The sequence below is a fragment of the Orbicella faveolata genome, unplaced genomic scaffold, assembly GCF_042242905.1.
Source record: "Orbicella faveolata isolate gen_17 unplaced genomic scaffold, um_ofav_v1 contig_2, whole genome shotgun sequence".
Classification (NCBI taxonomy): Eukaryota; Metazoa; Cnidaria; class Anthozoa; order Scleractinia; family Merulinidae; genus Orbicella; species Orbicella faveolata.
The window spans coordinates 5,315,001-5,330,686 of NW_028301547.1; the positions used below are offsets into that span (position 1 = coordinate 5,315,001).

At 39.0% G+C, this 15,686-nt stretch overlaps 2 protein-coding genes and 1 pseudogene across 3 annotated transcripts in view; all 3 read left to right on the forward strand.

Moving 5' to 3' along the window:
• The window catches only part of LOC149111674 (uncharacterized), an 11,165-nt pseudogene extending 32 nt beyond the window's left edge, over positions 1–11,133 (forward strand). The window contains exons 1-3 of the transcript XR_016207245.1: positions 1–328; positions 2,090–2,226; positions 10,510–11,133. The exon at positions 1–328 is cut by the window's left edge and continues 32 nt beyond it. The product of XR_016207245.1 is annotated as an uncharacterized LOC149111674 (transcript). The remainder of the gene's footprint in view (positions 329–2,089; positions 2,227–10,509) is intronic.
• LOC149111675 (uncharacterized) lies at positions 5,811–6,844 on the forward strand. The gene has a single exon (XM_089289770.1). It carries the CDS (start codon positions 5,872–5,874, stop codon positions 6,526–6,528), a length of 657 nt encoding a protein of 218 aa, XP_089145896.1. The 5' UTR covers positions 5,811–5,871; the 3' UTR covers positions 6,529–6,844.
• Positions 11,134–12,911: 1,778 nt separating the features above from the next.
• Positions 12,912–15,414, forward strand: LOC110044539 (uncharacterized). The gene is made up of 3 exons (XM_020750094.2): positions 12,912–13,328; positions 13,900–14,031; positions 14,774–15,414. The coding sequence occupies exons 1-3, from the start codon at positions 13,141–13,143 to the stop codon at positions 14,880–14,882; spliced, it is 429 nt and encodes a 142-aa protein (XP_020605753.2). The 5' UTR covers positions 12,912–13,140; the 3' UTR covers positions 14,883–15,414.
• Positions 15,415–15,686: the final 272 nt, after the last annotated feature.

Consider the following 15,686-nt stretch of genomic DNA (forward strand, 5'->3'; position numbering starts at 1 on the left):
AGTCACGCAATGATATACCGTAAATGGTTGCCGTAATTTTATATCTCGTGATTCACTTCGTGTTTACCTTCCCTACAGAAATTCATCACGGAGCAAACCGCCTAGGCTCAAGACGTTTGTAAATGGGGCAATGCGCTGCTACAGAACAAGGAGATTATATAACTATAGACTCATCCGACGAGTACGACGTGTACGACGGAGCCAAGTTTCTTTGCTTTCGGCATGGGGAAGGAACGTACCAGTACAGCAATGGCGATAGCTACAAAGGACAATGGAAATGGGATAAAAAACACGGACATGGAGTTTACAAGCATACGAGCGGAGAAATGTAAGTGATGTTTCGTGCAATTGCGTGGCTCATTTAATAGTATAGTGATTCATCCGTCTTTATGCATATTTAGAACTAGTTGTAAATTGTTTATTAGTTTACTCTTTAGCAATTTGACAATTTAATACGCGTACTTTTCTGGGAATCATACTAGGCAATTCTACTATAAATAGTCGGTCATAATTGTCAAGATATTGAGCTTAATTTTAAACCTTCATTACCTGAATAGCTGATCAAAATAATTGGAAGAGAGCCATTGCTAAGCTACTTTTCTGGGAATCATACAAGGCAATTCCACTATAACTAGTTGGTCATAATTGTCAAGTTTTAAACGTTCACCCGAATAGCTGATCAAAATAATTGCAAGTGAGCCATTGCTAAGCTTGTTTGTTGATATGTATTTTCTAACCATAGCTGATGCCGAATGAACTCGAATCCACTGAATTAACATATCAAGGATGCCTAATTTTGTTTGGCCAACTAAACCGCCGACCCACTATATTAACATATATATTTGGAATTCTCTTCGGCTTGAATGGTTTTTACCACAATCACACTCGACAGGTCATTATTTAGACCACAAGAATAGATTCCGGTTACAGGGAGAAAATATTTCGCTTGGCTTTCGCTTTCATTTGCGAAAGTTGCTTCCAGGTCGTTATCTTTAATTTGGCACCACGGGAAAGAGAGACCCCGGGAACAAGTTAAAGATATATGCCCGGTCCCCGTCTGTAGGGACTTTAGGGAGTTTTAGCAAACCACGACGGCGACGGCAACGAGTACATCACCAAACAAAAGGTTTAATGAGTGGAACAATGGTTCTGCATGTGCGTTTTGAATCTTGGTACATTTCTTTGCTGTCCTCTGCAAAACAACAACAGGGAGTTTAAGAAAACCACGACGGCAAGGGCAACGGGAACGTCGCTAAACAAAAGATTTAATGAGCAGAACAGTGGCTGTGCACGTGCGTTATAAATCTTTGTACATTTCTTTACCGTCCTCAGCAAAACAACAACATGAAATGACCAAATTCTGCGATGTCTGGAGAACGTGAACCACGACGGCTAATTTTTTTAAATTTTTATTTCAAATTTATCGCTATTTCCCAAATTCAGTTTTGTGATAGTTTTGACAGTGATAGACAAAGTAAATAACTTTAGAGTACCGCCAGATTCGTAGATAAAATAAAAAATCATTTTTTAATCGACGTTGTCCTCGGCATCGGCATCGTGGTTACTTGAACTCCCTGTTTTAACGTGAAATGGCCAAGTTCTGCATAATTTGTAGAACGCGAACCACAATGGCTGATCGTCTTTTCGAATTGAACGCTGTCAATGCATGATTAGCCTGAGCAAGTTTTAAGACCGATAAGCATACTGGACAGATTTACACAGTTGCGACAGTCGAAGGTAAAATATAATCATAGCTTTTACAAGGCGTCGTCTTCGGCGTCGCCGTCGTCATTGCTCAAACTTCCTTTTAGCAAACCACGACGGCAACAGCTACGAGAACGATACCAAACAAACGATTTAATGAGCAGAACAATGGCTGTGCACATGCGTTATAAATCTTTGTACATTTCTTGAAACCTTTTGTTTGGGGACGTTCTCGTTGCCGTCGTCGTCCAGGTTTGTTTATGCTCCCTAAGCTCCCTTCGTTATAGGTAGCAGGGCATTGACACGCAAAACGAAGGACTCTGGGGACATGGGAAACCACATATCAAAAACACATATCAACATCTTTTTTGTGTTGAAATCGCAGAGAACAAGGATTTTTTTATGAGGACGACTACATTGGACAAGACCCGGGTGACTTATTTGCTGCAACATCGTGTTTTTTGGGATGTTTTGGAGTAATTCAGCGAAACCACTAGAAAGTGACAAACACAAAGAGATAAGGTAAGATTTTTATCTTACTGTGAAGAAGTTTAACTTGGATGAAGGGGTCAGAAATTTTAAGGTGATTCCTCACATTTGCATTGCGCATCCTTACTGCGCATAATTTATGGCGTCATTCGCGCGTGTTCGTGCACGCGCACATTGAAAACATGGCGGATTTGCCTTGATTTTGAGTTCTGTCAGTTGAAAAATGGGTATAGCTCACTAACGAGCTCGGGCACCCCAAATTTTTTTCCAGTCATTTTAATCAACTAATCATTAGCTTTGCGCGAGAAAAGACTGATCTGATTTCTATTGTTGAAAATTGAATAAATAAGGAAAATAGCAGCTATACTGTAGTCTTTTCTATTTTGCAGTTTGATAGCCGTGGCAAGCAATAGACCATTTTACAGTTGTCTGCTCAGTGACCTGGCCTTTGTATGGCAGCGAGGCTAGAGTTGACCTTGTTTTGATACAGACCTCACTGCTTTTGTCATGTAAATGCACCTAGTTAGCATCAGAACAACTTGTTTTACACAACAAAAGCAGTGAGGTCTGTATCAAAACAAGGTCAACTCTAGCCTCACTGCCATGCAAAGGCCAGGTCACTGAGCAGACAACTGTAAAATGGTCTATTTGGTTCCAATATTTTAACAAGGATTCAGCTGTCTGTCAAAATCAAACTTGAAAAGTTTATTTGTGTCCGACACAAGTATTGACTGTAGTTTGAGGCATGTTTTCATGGGTCTGGGCTCACAAAGAGTTTACAATAACTTGGAATGCGTTCTTGTAATAAGCATTAAACAGGGGCATTAAATAATGCTAAAATGGGACATTTTTAATGCCTCACTGCTCCTTAACGAGCATGGGCACCCCCCTTTTTTATTTTATAATTAAAGTTCTCATATGATAAATATTCAGTGGACAAAGTTTGAACAAAAATCTATTGGCAGCTTTATTTCAGGGGAATTACCTTAACATGTAGGTGCGACCGCCGTTATCTTTGTTTGCCATCAAATTGGCGAATATTTGACTTCATCGTTGAGCTCTGTACGGCACGCAGTGGAGAGTGCCCACAAATTTTTCTCTATCATAGATCAGGTTCCCGCATTTGACAAAAAAGCTTGTCGCGCCTCGCAGATTCTTGAGTTTGACAGGAGCTATTTTAGAAAATTTCGTCAAACTTAAGGATGTTCGCGCGAAAATTTTCCAACATTGATGTTTTTATTGTGACTTTTACCACCGTAAGATGATGAGTTAGTTATGTCAGAAATGTAAAAAAAAAATGGGGGGTCCCAACTTGGTTTTGGAGAGAACATGCCGGGAAGAACACACTAAATCTGAAAAAGTCGGGCTCCTTTCACGGATAAGGCCACAGTGTCTGTAAGCCCAAAAATATTGCAATTAGATCTTTGAAGTGAAATGCTCTCTGCCAAATATTGTTTAAGTGGACCTATTAAGTGAATTTAGTCAACTGGCGAGGTTCCTTAAGGTGGCATGGTACCCTCAAATGGACCAAAAAGTTTGTTTAAATATGGTGAAGAAAGATCAATTGTGTGCTATTGCACTCAAGAAGAGAAATTAAATTTTGAAAGTTTTACTCAAAATGGCTGCTATGGAAACCAGCCACAGCCTTTTGAGGTAGTGTTTTACAGCACTGACGCCAACAGTTCCTGCTCTTTCACAAAACAAGATTTGATTTTCAGGCAAGAATCTTACAAGTTTCTGTTTCGTTCTATGCAATAAACTAAAGTTTTGACAGTTAACTCTTGTTTTCAGTGCTTTCCACAGGCTTTATTTGGAAATAACCTTATTTTGCACCAAACCCAGTAAAACAATTGTCTAGTGTCACGTGACAGGCGTTAAAAATGTTATGATTTTTTTAGTTTATTGCATCACGACACTATTGGTCTTTGATCAGCCCAAGTTTCGGGAATTCTACTTAAAAACCTTGCAAAGTAGAAATGTTGGCGCGAAGTCAGTCAGTACAAAAGTAAACTTTTGAGAAAAATGCGCTTTAAGTTTCTTACACGAAGTATTAAGCATTTAACGAGCCACAAATAGCGGAGGGGGGTGCAGATTGGATCTCGGGGGAGGGGGTGCAATGGTTGTTCTATTTTGTAAAAAGTTACCGCAGTTGTGGGAAATATTCCTTTTCATAAGGGAAATGAATGAGCCTGTGATGGCAATTTGAGGCAAAGCTTTTCACAAATAATTATACCAATCGAGTTGTGCATGTCTTAAAAGTTTTTTTCTAAATAGTTTCATTCATATAAGTTAAAAATAATCTATATTTTTGGTCACGTTCTTATAGTAAACAGTCGTTGCTATGGCCGTTGCTACGTGAAAAAACTTATACCACTGTGTACTTTCCTTAAATTTCACACTCATCTGGAAGGAAATTCGGCAAGATCGTTTCAAAATGTTTTTGACAAGTCCTCAAGGGTCTTAAGTCTTGTATTTCCAAGAAATTGAATTTTTCATGTACATCGCCATATTTTAGGGTATCGTACCCCCTTAAAGACCACGGTTCGCATTTAGCGACCATAGCTTCACGCGCCTTGCAGACGCAAGATGGCAGGATTCGTTGTCCCGTGGACAGAAATCTTGAATTTTTTTGTAACTTCCCATATTTTTTTTTTTCAATTTTGGGCAATGTGGAGATAATTGTAAATAAAAACTGTTTCTGGAAAGAAAAGTAGGGGTCACCGAAACGTCCAAGATCGTTAAATCCAAGCTGGTTTTCAGTGTCACGCAATTCAAAATAGATCAAAATAAAAATCAAAACCGTTAAATAGATAAAGTCCTGAATCTGGGGAATGAAAGAAGGCAAATGTGCAAAGACTCTCGCCAAGATTCTGGTCACAGCAATTTTTCTTATGCAAGATATGCGGAGAAATTTTTTACCCAAATTTATAGAGATTTGTATGGAGACGCCATGCTGGCGGCGTCGACAAAAGCTGGATCGGACCGGACCGGATCACGGATCGGATCACGGATCGGATCAAGGAAAAAAAATTCAAAATTTTGTTGAGCAAATTGCACTAGAGTGACTACTGTGAGCAGAACGTTTTATTTAATTCAGGTGTGATATTCCTTTATTCTTTTATAATATCAAGCCAACTGGGAGCTGGTCACAGATGAATTTTTTTCAGGCTGTTGGGTTTTGATTGCGATGATCAATCATGTCTTCATATCTTTCTCCGCAGTTGAGATAAATGATATTTCGTGTATTCACTTGCATCAAAGGTAAACTGTCATAAAACGAGTCAGTATGGTAATAATAGGACGAACGTATGAATAGAAACACAAAAACTAAAAACACTAAAAAATTAAACACCTGATGATTTCAAACAATTTCCGTTTTTGAGACAAGTCTATACTTTTACAAGATGCGAGTTTGGAAAACGATATTTCGCACTGAAATAAAACGAAACAAACCATTTGTATTTCAAGGAAATATATAGCTGTTTTAAAAAAAAATTCTGGGAATAACATCGATAGTGTGAACGACAACGCAACCCGAGAATAAGCAACATTTTAGGGGTTACGTCACGATTTTTAGAGTTATTTTTAGGGTCGTAAAGAGTTGCCTCACATGTGAGTTATTTGTTTGATCCTAATACCCTGTTTGCATCTGGACGAAATGTACTTTTCTTTGCCGCAATGGATAGAAGACCGGGCTATCATTACTACATATTTTTAAACGACGACACGACTCTCCAATACAATAAATTTGCCCCTGCGGAGATGAAAAAGCTGTCACCTTTCCGCGCTGTGGAGACATGGCTGTTAGATTACGAACCGGTGGTGGGTGTGTTGGATTATGATCATCATGGAGCAGACGATATTCTTAAATTCAGGAAACAGTCGTGTGGTATAAACGAAACGGCATCGCTAGTCCTTCCCACAGTATTCTACGATGCACTGTTTAACGCTTACCATCACAAAGCTATTGAACATATCCTTCCCTATCCGACACAGTATGAACGAGGATGTGTTTTTTTTAGTAATAGGCAAGCCATGATAGCCGTTGAGGTCAAATTTGGTGGCCAAGCACTCCTTTTTGCTCCAGTCACTGGTGGAAATCCCCTACATCGTAGGGATGATAATCGGCGGCTAAAGATGGCGGCCAGAGAGCGGGAATTTGTCGAGTACATCAGACAAGACGCCCCTGTAAAGCTAAGAAGTCATGCGATATTTGAACAGTTGAAACTAACAAAAGTGACGAAATACCTTAGTGAACGATCCAGGTCGTATTGTGCCAATGTTACTCGCCATCAACCCATTATTCCATACAAGCATTTGCTTAGTGATTCTTGACCCTTTCTGGCATTGGGACATTCAAAAGATTGGGACATTCAAAATGTAAGTTGTGCGTGTGTTTCGTCTTCACAAAATTTAGCCTGTGAATAGGCTGTCGGCGAGGAAGAGGCATTTTGGAGAATATTTTTCTGAAGAATTTTGAAGAGATTGGATCATTCTCCAGATAAACCAATACCTGTGGGCCGGCCAACATTGCAAAGAATGCATGCAACGGCTTCAAAACTTTAATATGTAACTCTACTGGTAAAGTAAAAGTGTGTAAGCATTGAATTTCTTAGTATTGTTAGTTATACATTCAAATTTTTAATGGTCACATTCTGGTTGTTCCTTGATTTTCTTGGTTGCTTTCCGAGAAGTTGTATATCAGTTCCGCTGGCCAACGTATTTCGCAAGAAGGACGACCATTGTGAACAGAATAGCTGGCAAAGCAATGAGCCAATCTTTCGCGTTTGGAGTCAATATATTTAAAAAGACTATATATTTGGTATGCAGCAAAGATGGTTGTATAATTCTATCCATCGATAGCTTTGACAGTGGCTTTTAACCGAAACTTTGTCAAAAATTATGTGCGAGGTTTTGACGCTCGAGAAGTGTTTTCCATGTCGTCTCATTTATTTTGTATAATTACAGTCGAGCCTCCCGTAAGCGACCACCCAAAATGTCAAGCCTAGGTGGTCGTTTACGGGAGGTGGTTGCTTACGAGAGATAACACCATATTGGGTCAAAATTTTGCCACATTAGCATATGGTAACTACAGAGACTTACCCCATGACTGACTTGTTTTATTCAATTTTGAGAAAAAATCCGGTACTTGCCATTGATAAATTTCCGTCCCCTGTACAACCCAGGAATGTGATAATATCACAACATCTTATTATCCAATTTTCGCTCTAATATCTGTGAAGTGGTCGCTTACGGGAGGTAAAAGGCAAAAGAGATTTCAAACTTTTAGCTATAAAAGTAGTCGCGGTCGCTTACGAGAGGTGGTCGCTTACAAGAGGTTCCAAATATGGTGATTTGACTTGGAAACGTTTTGTATTTTGGAAAGCTGGTCGCTGAGGAGAGGTGGTCGCAACCGGAGGTTCGGCTGTATATTATTTTTATTGCTTGAGGATTTTTATTTTCCTTTATAAACGCAAACCATCCTTTAGTAGACACGGAAGAGAATTGAGGAGTGATCATTAAATCTGACATTCGTTGAAAAGTGGTTTTCTTCGCACTGCAAAGCCTTCTAAAGGAACAGAAATTCAAGTAATCTATCAAACACGGTAGACAGTGTTTCACTGGGATATCCAAACACCGAGAAGGGCGTTGAAAGTACCACGCGCAGAGGAGTATTTTTGACGACTTTGGAGGTGTTTGGATAGCCGATGAAGCACTGTCTCGAATGCTTGATATATTACTTGAATATCAAATGTTTTCTCGTTTCATTGGTTCGTTATTATTTATTTGTCTTCGCTCGGACATTTCAACGTTCCAGGGATTTTTTAATTTGCGAAAATCTTAATTAGATGCGGTGAAAAGGCGGTTTCTCGCCCGATCTGATGCTCAAATTGAGGTGTGAGAACGAAGCACCGTGCAAGTCTTAAAAGACTGTAATTGGAGTCAAATTTTACACGAAGTTGAAATAACTTGTCTTATGCATGTCTGATGTTTAAAACGGCTCAATTCTGTTGCTATTGTGATTTTGCGGACAATTTGAAAAAATCCTCTTAAAATAACTAAAATTGGCGGCAAAATATAGGCCATGTTAAAAGTGCAGCATGAAATCAATCAAGCAATTAATTAACGACTTTACCTTGTACCTCATTTCCCGAGAATGTTATTTTCTAGCGTCAATATACCAATGTTATACATTTACAATGTACAACAATGTGTAACATGGTAAGAGTCGTTCGTACTATTAACTGGTCTGGGCAAGTACAAAGGTGACGAGCACATGGGCGGAGGTTGAAAAAAAGAACGCGGGTTGTCAGTAAATTAAAAAGACGTAGGCGTCACTGGCCCTAGCATCAGTCATGTCAGTTTTAATTTTGTAAACAAAACCTCAAAATCACTTTCAGCCTTGGGAAATTCAAAACTAATTAAAAATACCGACCGTTTAATTCTTAAAGAATCCGAATGGATAGTGCACCTGCAGACTGTTAGAAGTTTTGTTAGTAGTGTGCGGGCGAGCGGGACTGGAAACACAGAAACAGAGATCCACTTCGAAGTGTTGCTGCCGGCTTTTGCGTGCAATAAGAACGCTTGATCAAGAGAGCGCTACAAGCCATATATATGCGTTCTTGTAATAAGCATTAAATAATGCTAAAATGGGACATTTTCAATGCCTCACTGCTGCTTAACGAGCATGAGCACCCCCTTTTTATTTTATTATTAAAGTTCTCATGTGATAAATATTCAGTGGACAAAGTTTGAACAAAAATCTATTGACAGTTTTATTTCAGGGAAATTACCTTAATCCCTGTATGTGCTTTATCCTTCGAAAATCAGAATTCCATTTGGCTTTAGCCGCTTTCTGAAGTTCAAATGTACAGTAACTGTGAGCCCTGAAGCTTAGTGTCATAACGAATTAAATGATCTTCATCTCAAGAGGGCTCGACTAAAAATTGACTAGTTTATCGGGATTGGCGGCCAGAAAAATCGAAAAATTAGGGATTCGAGACTATATTTTGTCTACTTAACAAATTGACGTCAGTTTTTTATGCGTCTGTCCTCTTATTGATGATAAATTGCGTCATAACATTGTCAAAGAGGCTGTGGAACCACGAGCCGCAGCCGCTGACGTCAAGTTGTTTTTTTTTTTTACAATAACAAGACCCCAAAATGGTCAAATGCCGGGACTAAATGAGCGGAAAAGACGCCGTAAACTTGCCGTAAACAAAGATAAGTGAATTTTATTCAAAATGACGCGAACATTGTCGATAGCTTTTCTCGCTTAAAAAAGTCCATAAAATCTCATTGGTTCAAAAGTTGACAGTTTGACAGCTGAGTTGAACTTGAAAGCTTGCATAAATTAAAATTTTATCCGTCTGTACTCTTATTGATGATAAAAATGAGCCAATCAGCGCGCGACAAATTAGACAGTTATTGTAACAATTAGTATAGAAGTATAGATTTATGAACGTGCAAAATTCAGTAACATGAAGTCAGCGGTGTACGCAAAAAGCCATTAGCTCACTCAACCCCAATCCTCTGTGAGAAAGTTGCTCTTCCTCCACGTCTTGCGGTACTGACTCATCAAAAGTTAAGGGTCAGAGCATAGAGAGAAGTCGTCAGGACGCAATCGATTAAGTGCTTATTATGGGACTGAGGGAATTATTTCTTTGTGATCTGCTAAGAACAGGTAATTTCTTATCTCCTACCCAGATCTCACTCTGTTTGACGCTTGGCCATGGGAGATCTGGGTTCGCAGAAACGAGGCAATTTTATCACAGGAGAGCGATGTTAAAACTAATCATAAAAATTACAATTTCCTCGATCGTGATTGGTTTTAAAAAACTCCTATTTTCCACTAATTCACTTGCCAGTTTGTTATCGGACAGTTTGTTATCGGACGGTTCAATAAACGAATCACAGTCAAAGTTGTAGTTTAAATCAACCAATCACAACCTTGGTCACATTTAAACAATTTGCGCCTCCTTTGGTAGTCTTTTAATGCAAATTTTCCCTTTCTTTCAAAACTTGGCTATTCTTCTTTTCTCGGAAATTGTAACTTTTATGATAATTGTTAAAAAGACTGCGTGTTGTCCAATTCGGTCTATAATCATGTTCATAAACAAATCGCACTCCCGCTACGCGGTCGTCCGATTTTGTTATCACTCGTATGATTACCGACCGAATTGGACTCCACTCAGTCCTATTACCATTACTTATTGAAAAGTCAGCTTTGAGGGAATTTTCAAATATAAATCCTTACTGCTACTTGCATTCATAGCTCATTTATTTTTATCACGAGTTATCTCTTTGGTGTTGCAGACATCAAGAACAAAGAGAGGCCAAAAAAGAGCAGTTAGATCAAAGAGCTAAGGATCGAAAGGAAAGGAAGAAAAGACGAGACGCCATAGCGGAGAAATACAAAATAGCTCCAAAAAATGCAGGACATACCCAAGATCCAAGAAATCCAAAACAAGCCGCTTGACGACGATTGAGATTAGACCAGGAACATTTCATTCTGTTGACGTAACCCTTTCACAGATCTATGAAGCGTCTCTGATTGGCAAACGGCAACGGCAACGTCGCTAAACATAAACTGAAATGAGCAGAACCATTTCCTCTGTAAAATGACTAAGTTTTTTAACGTATTTTGGAGAACGCGAAAGACGGCGGCTAAATTTTCGTATTTTCATTTGTAACTGAACGCTGGCGTTACATGGCTAGCTTGAGCGAGTTCTAGTAGATCTATACAATTGCGAAATTCGAAGGTAAAATATAAGGTCACTTTTTTTCCTAGGCGCTGTCCTCGGAGTCGCCGTCGTCACAGCTTTAACTCCCTACTAACATTTACGACCCTTAGCCAATATTTTAAAGAACCTGTACAAAAAATAATAGAATGTTAAGTTATTTTCCGTATAATAAACATGCATATTTTTTTTTCATTAATTACTATATGGCTGTGTCTCACAAGGACTGGGAACTACCGAATTCACGAATTTGATTGGCTGAAATCGATATTGACCGCGGTCTAGATTTTCCCATCTAGACCGGTTTCATTTTGCGTTGAAAAAGTAGCAAACTAAAATACAAAAATGTTCACCATTCTCTTTTATTTTCTTCTCAATCATTTATGGAAGTTCCAAAAAGCCTGATGACAAAAAAAAAAAAAGTAAACAGGACGAGCAAATTTTCGCAGGTTTAAGTTAAGCTCATCGCCGTTCGCAAGCAAAATGTCAGCAAACCAGTTACATTAAACGAATTAAAGTTTTCTTCTTTGCCATATAATAAACAACTTATTAACCGAGCTAAGTCGGTCTGTACGGGAGAATCTTGACCTCGGTCGTGTGTACAGACCTCACTGCGTTCGGTCTATACTCACGACGTCGGTCAAGATTCTCCCATATAGACCTCCTGCTCGGTTAATAAGAGCTAATTAAAGGCAACAATGTTTTTTTGAAAAAAATTCCTACCGTGTAAGACTGGATGCCTGCGTCTTGGAGCCGAACTTTAAAACGGGAGACAATGATCAAATCGAGGAATTCCATACTTGTTCATTTCCTAAATATCGTAGTTGTATTTTCACTCTGTAAAAAGTAAACTGATCATAAAACTCTTTGATCTTCCTATATGATTAGTTCCCTTAAGCATTCCAAGTATCAAGCCATAGTTGCGAGAGTTTTCCTGTACTTTGCGCTATACCAAAAAGCGACGACTTCTTCGAAAAACTGAGTGACCTTCGGGAAATGCGGTTCAACCGTATCAAGAAATGTCTATTGTTCCGGCTCAACATCACGGGGAATTCTGGTAGAAACCAGGCTATTTTTAGCACTGTCTGTATTAACGTAACTCGTGACGCCATCGTGTTTTTCGTTTCGGGGAAGAGCCCCTCATTTGACCCGTCGGTCACGCTATTACCGGAAGAACTGTCGGCGTTTATATTCAGGACGTAACATGTCGATCAAAGTCGATCATCGAAAACGTAGTCGATAAGTCGATAAGTCGATAGTACTCGATATTTGTCGATAATTGTCAATCGACAAGTTAAATTTGTCGATAATCACAAGATTTTCAACTGATTATCGATTTTATCGACAAAAATGCAGACAAATGTTTCAATCAGCTACGAAATTCAAGTAACCAAAGCAATAATAGCTCCAATAACTTTTTTTTATGCCGAGTGTAAACAGCTCTAAAGTAAATCTGTATGGCAATAAACTTATAAAAACCTGAACAACCAAGTGGTCTGTTTTTCATTACAGAATAGAATGTTTAAATTACCTCGAGAGATGATCGATTAACAGTTTCAGCTGAACTAAATCGCGATCTATAACACCTAATTCCCAGGGTCTCTCTAGTCGGGGGAGATGAGAGATCCTGGGAACTCGAAGTCGTGTTTCTTCGGGGGGACAGAGGGGACCAAAGTTTAGACTAGATACGGGATAAAATCGAGGCCAGCAAAGTAATTAAGAAGTAAAGTGAAGTAAATTGATATTTTATTTCATCAGTGTTTTTACTCAGTTCAACATTTGACAAATACAAGCTGCTACCACTCTCCTCCCTCTCGGCTAGGTTGGCTAAATTCACCCAGTTTGTATGCCCCTTGCTTCTCCTTGCGCCTGTGACTGTTGTACCAGTCCGCAACCTACGTATACCTACGCCATACATCGTTTTTTGTATTTCCGATACTTGTCGATTGAAATCGATCAAAATCGATCAAAGTCAATCATAATCGAACAAAGTCGATACTCTAAATTGTGTAATCGACTTTTATCGATTTCCGATATCTGTCGATTGATTGGTATCGACAACGATCGACAATGATCGATTTTTATCCACTATCGAAATAATCGACATGTTACGTCGTGTTATATTTCACGCACGCATCGAAAATCTCAAACAAACATTGACGGTCTTAACAATCAAGAGACTGGCATCACAGTTCAGCGTTTGCAAATGGGGTTATGCATTTCTTCGCAACCGCAAGATTATGAAGGCTTCAAGCGATACGATGGTGGAACCTTGCTTTGTTTCAAGCACGGAGAAGGGACGTACCTATACGAAAATGGCGACATGTACAAGGGTCAATGGAAATGGAACAAAAAGCACGGACATGGTGTTTATACGCATGTGAACGGAGAAATGTGAGTCAATCTACGTTTAAGCTATAGGTAGCTTATCTCCTTCTCGGTTAATAACTACAAGGTGGCTACTAGTCAGTTTATACATGTTTGTGAAATGCACATTGATGTATTTAGCCTGCCAGTATTAACAAACAATTGCATTTGCATGATGCAATAATTCTAACGACGAATCAGAACATATAGCTTGTATGTTTTGTGATTTTCGACTCGGCTTTCCTATTTCGACGACCTTTTTAAACGTTAGGAGGTCAGAACCCATTTACTGCATTGAAATTTTGGATTTTATATTTATAGATATTAAATGTCCTTCCACTGTAACTTCCGGTACAACGTGACGAAACAGAAACACTATGTATTGCGTAAAATGTTACGGTTGTCCAGTTATATTACTTTGGGCAAGTCCTTAAAAGCCACTGTTCAATGCGTAAAGATGCTTCGTTTAAATGGGAAACGCGATTCCCTTATTTTGTGTTTAATGATTTTGTCATTAACGATACCATTATTGCTTTTGTTTATCACTAACTGGAACTTTCGTTTTTTAAAGTACTGAATCATATTTTTATTAACGCAGAAAACGAGGTTATTTTTATCAAAATGAATATATTGGACAAGACCCGGGTAATTTGTTTGCTGCAACGTCGTGTTTTGCGGGATTTTCTGGAAAAAGCTCGGAAAAACCACTGGCAAGTGACGAAGAAATAAGGTACGATTTATTTTCTTGGTTCCGTTCGTTCATTTTCTCGTTTTATTTCCTTCCTTTCCTCGGCTGCCCAGTCGTTCTTCCAGATTCCCAGCTCACTTTAAATAATTATCTGATCGATAGATGAATTTAACTAACCTGCCTTACGACCTATGTTTGGTTGGTTACATTCCCCACCCCCCCATCCCTGCTCTCTCGCAAGTGATCTACCCGAGCAGTGGCTGGTAAGGGATGGGCCATTATTTTTTGGAGGGGAGTGGGGGTAGGTAATTGCAAAAAAATCATTTATTTACAGCTAAAACTGCTGGAAACAAATAGTACAAGGGGAGCCATGGGGAAAAACCGAGCAAGTACCTTCTACTATTGTTAGTTTGAGTTTAGATGCTAAAAAATTCTTTCCCAACATGTTGACCACCTAAAAAATAATGCGCAACCTAAAGAAAAAAACTCATACACCGGAAAACTGACCCAGCACCCCCCCCCCCCACCCCCAACCCCCCTCCAAAAAATAATGGTCCTTCCGTAACCGAGGCTATTGCAAAGTGTATTCTATCGTTTGTTTGACATACAAGTGTTGCGTGACCAATCAATGCCTTGAAGCCATAGATATCGAGTGATGACCCAAGTATTAAATATTTAATTAATTATTTAAATAATCGCCAAGAAAGGGCACGATAAACATTGACAACGAAATTTGCAAAGGAATGGTAAATTCGGTTGTAAAATAGTTGGTTTCCTGTTGTAGGAACCAAATAAGACTGGACGTCATGAGAGGAAGGGAAGAGGAAAGAGCTTCGCAAAGAGAGGAAAGACGAAAACGGAGAGATGAATTGCGACAGAAATATAATCTCTAATGAGAATCACGGAAATCTTCCAAAATTGAAATATTTAAACTCTCTCATTAATCACCATGTAATGTTTAAAGAGAAGAGAGAGATTTTAATACCTAGAAATATTTGCATAAAAGAAAAAGAAACTGCGATCAGGCGTTCTTCGTCGAAAACAGAACGCCTGATCGCAGGTTAAAGAAAATCAATTTGTAGAATCCTCGGTTAATGTCTTTTTCCGCACGAGACAGTGGTTGTACTCGGAGCTACTCGGCATAAAACACCCTCGTGTATATCTTTCACATGGAACATTTCTTAAAAGTATTGTGAATTTCAAAAAGTATTGAATTTCTATCCTCAATACGCTTCTGTCGTGTATAGCCATTATTACCCTGTGAGCAGAGTCTCTTTATATCGAAGGAGGCTCTGCTCCAGGGTAAGCCATTATCTGTGCATAAAGCAAACTATAATGATTAGATTGCAAACTCAGTATAAACCGTCATCAGTGTTTAGCCATTTTACTAGGAAATAAAAAGAAACTTTTAGTTAGGACGGAAAACTCTGTTACTGTTATAAAGTCATAGTGGCTCTAGAATTAATTCCACCATGTTGGTTGCGACGTACCTTGTTTCATCCCGCGATTTGTCAGAGGCGAGAAGCAAATTGACCTGCGCGCAAAATCCTGACAAATCGCGGTACCTTACTATAAGTAAGTCTATGCGTAATATCGTTTCGTAATTCGGTCAGTGAGCGTCTTTTTCGCAGATTACCGCAATTTCACAATGTGATTTAAGTGTGTGCTGCTTTTGTCTTCGGCAGAATGTTACAGTA

What these genes read in the sequence shown, in the direction of transcription:
- LOC110044539 (XM_020750094.2), top strand. Translation starts at nt 13,141, where the DNA reads ATGGGGTTATGCATTTCTTCGCAACCGCAAGATTATGAAGGCTTCAAG. An exon ending in ACGCATGTGAACGGAGAAAT is followed by an intron (nt 13,329 to 13,899) that starts GTGAGTCAATCT and finishes TTATTAACGCAG; the next exon opens with AAAACGAGGTTATTTTTATC. An exon ending in GCAAGTGACGAAGAAATAAG is followed by an intron (nt 14,032 to 14,773) that starts GTACGATTTATT and finishes TTCCTGTTGTAG; the next exon opens with GAACCAAATAAGACTGGACG.
- LOC149111675 (XM_089289770.1), top strand. Translation starts at nt 5,872, where the DNA reads ATGGATAGAAGACCGGGCTATCATTACTACATATTTTTAAACGACGAC.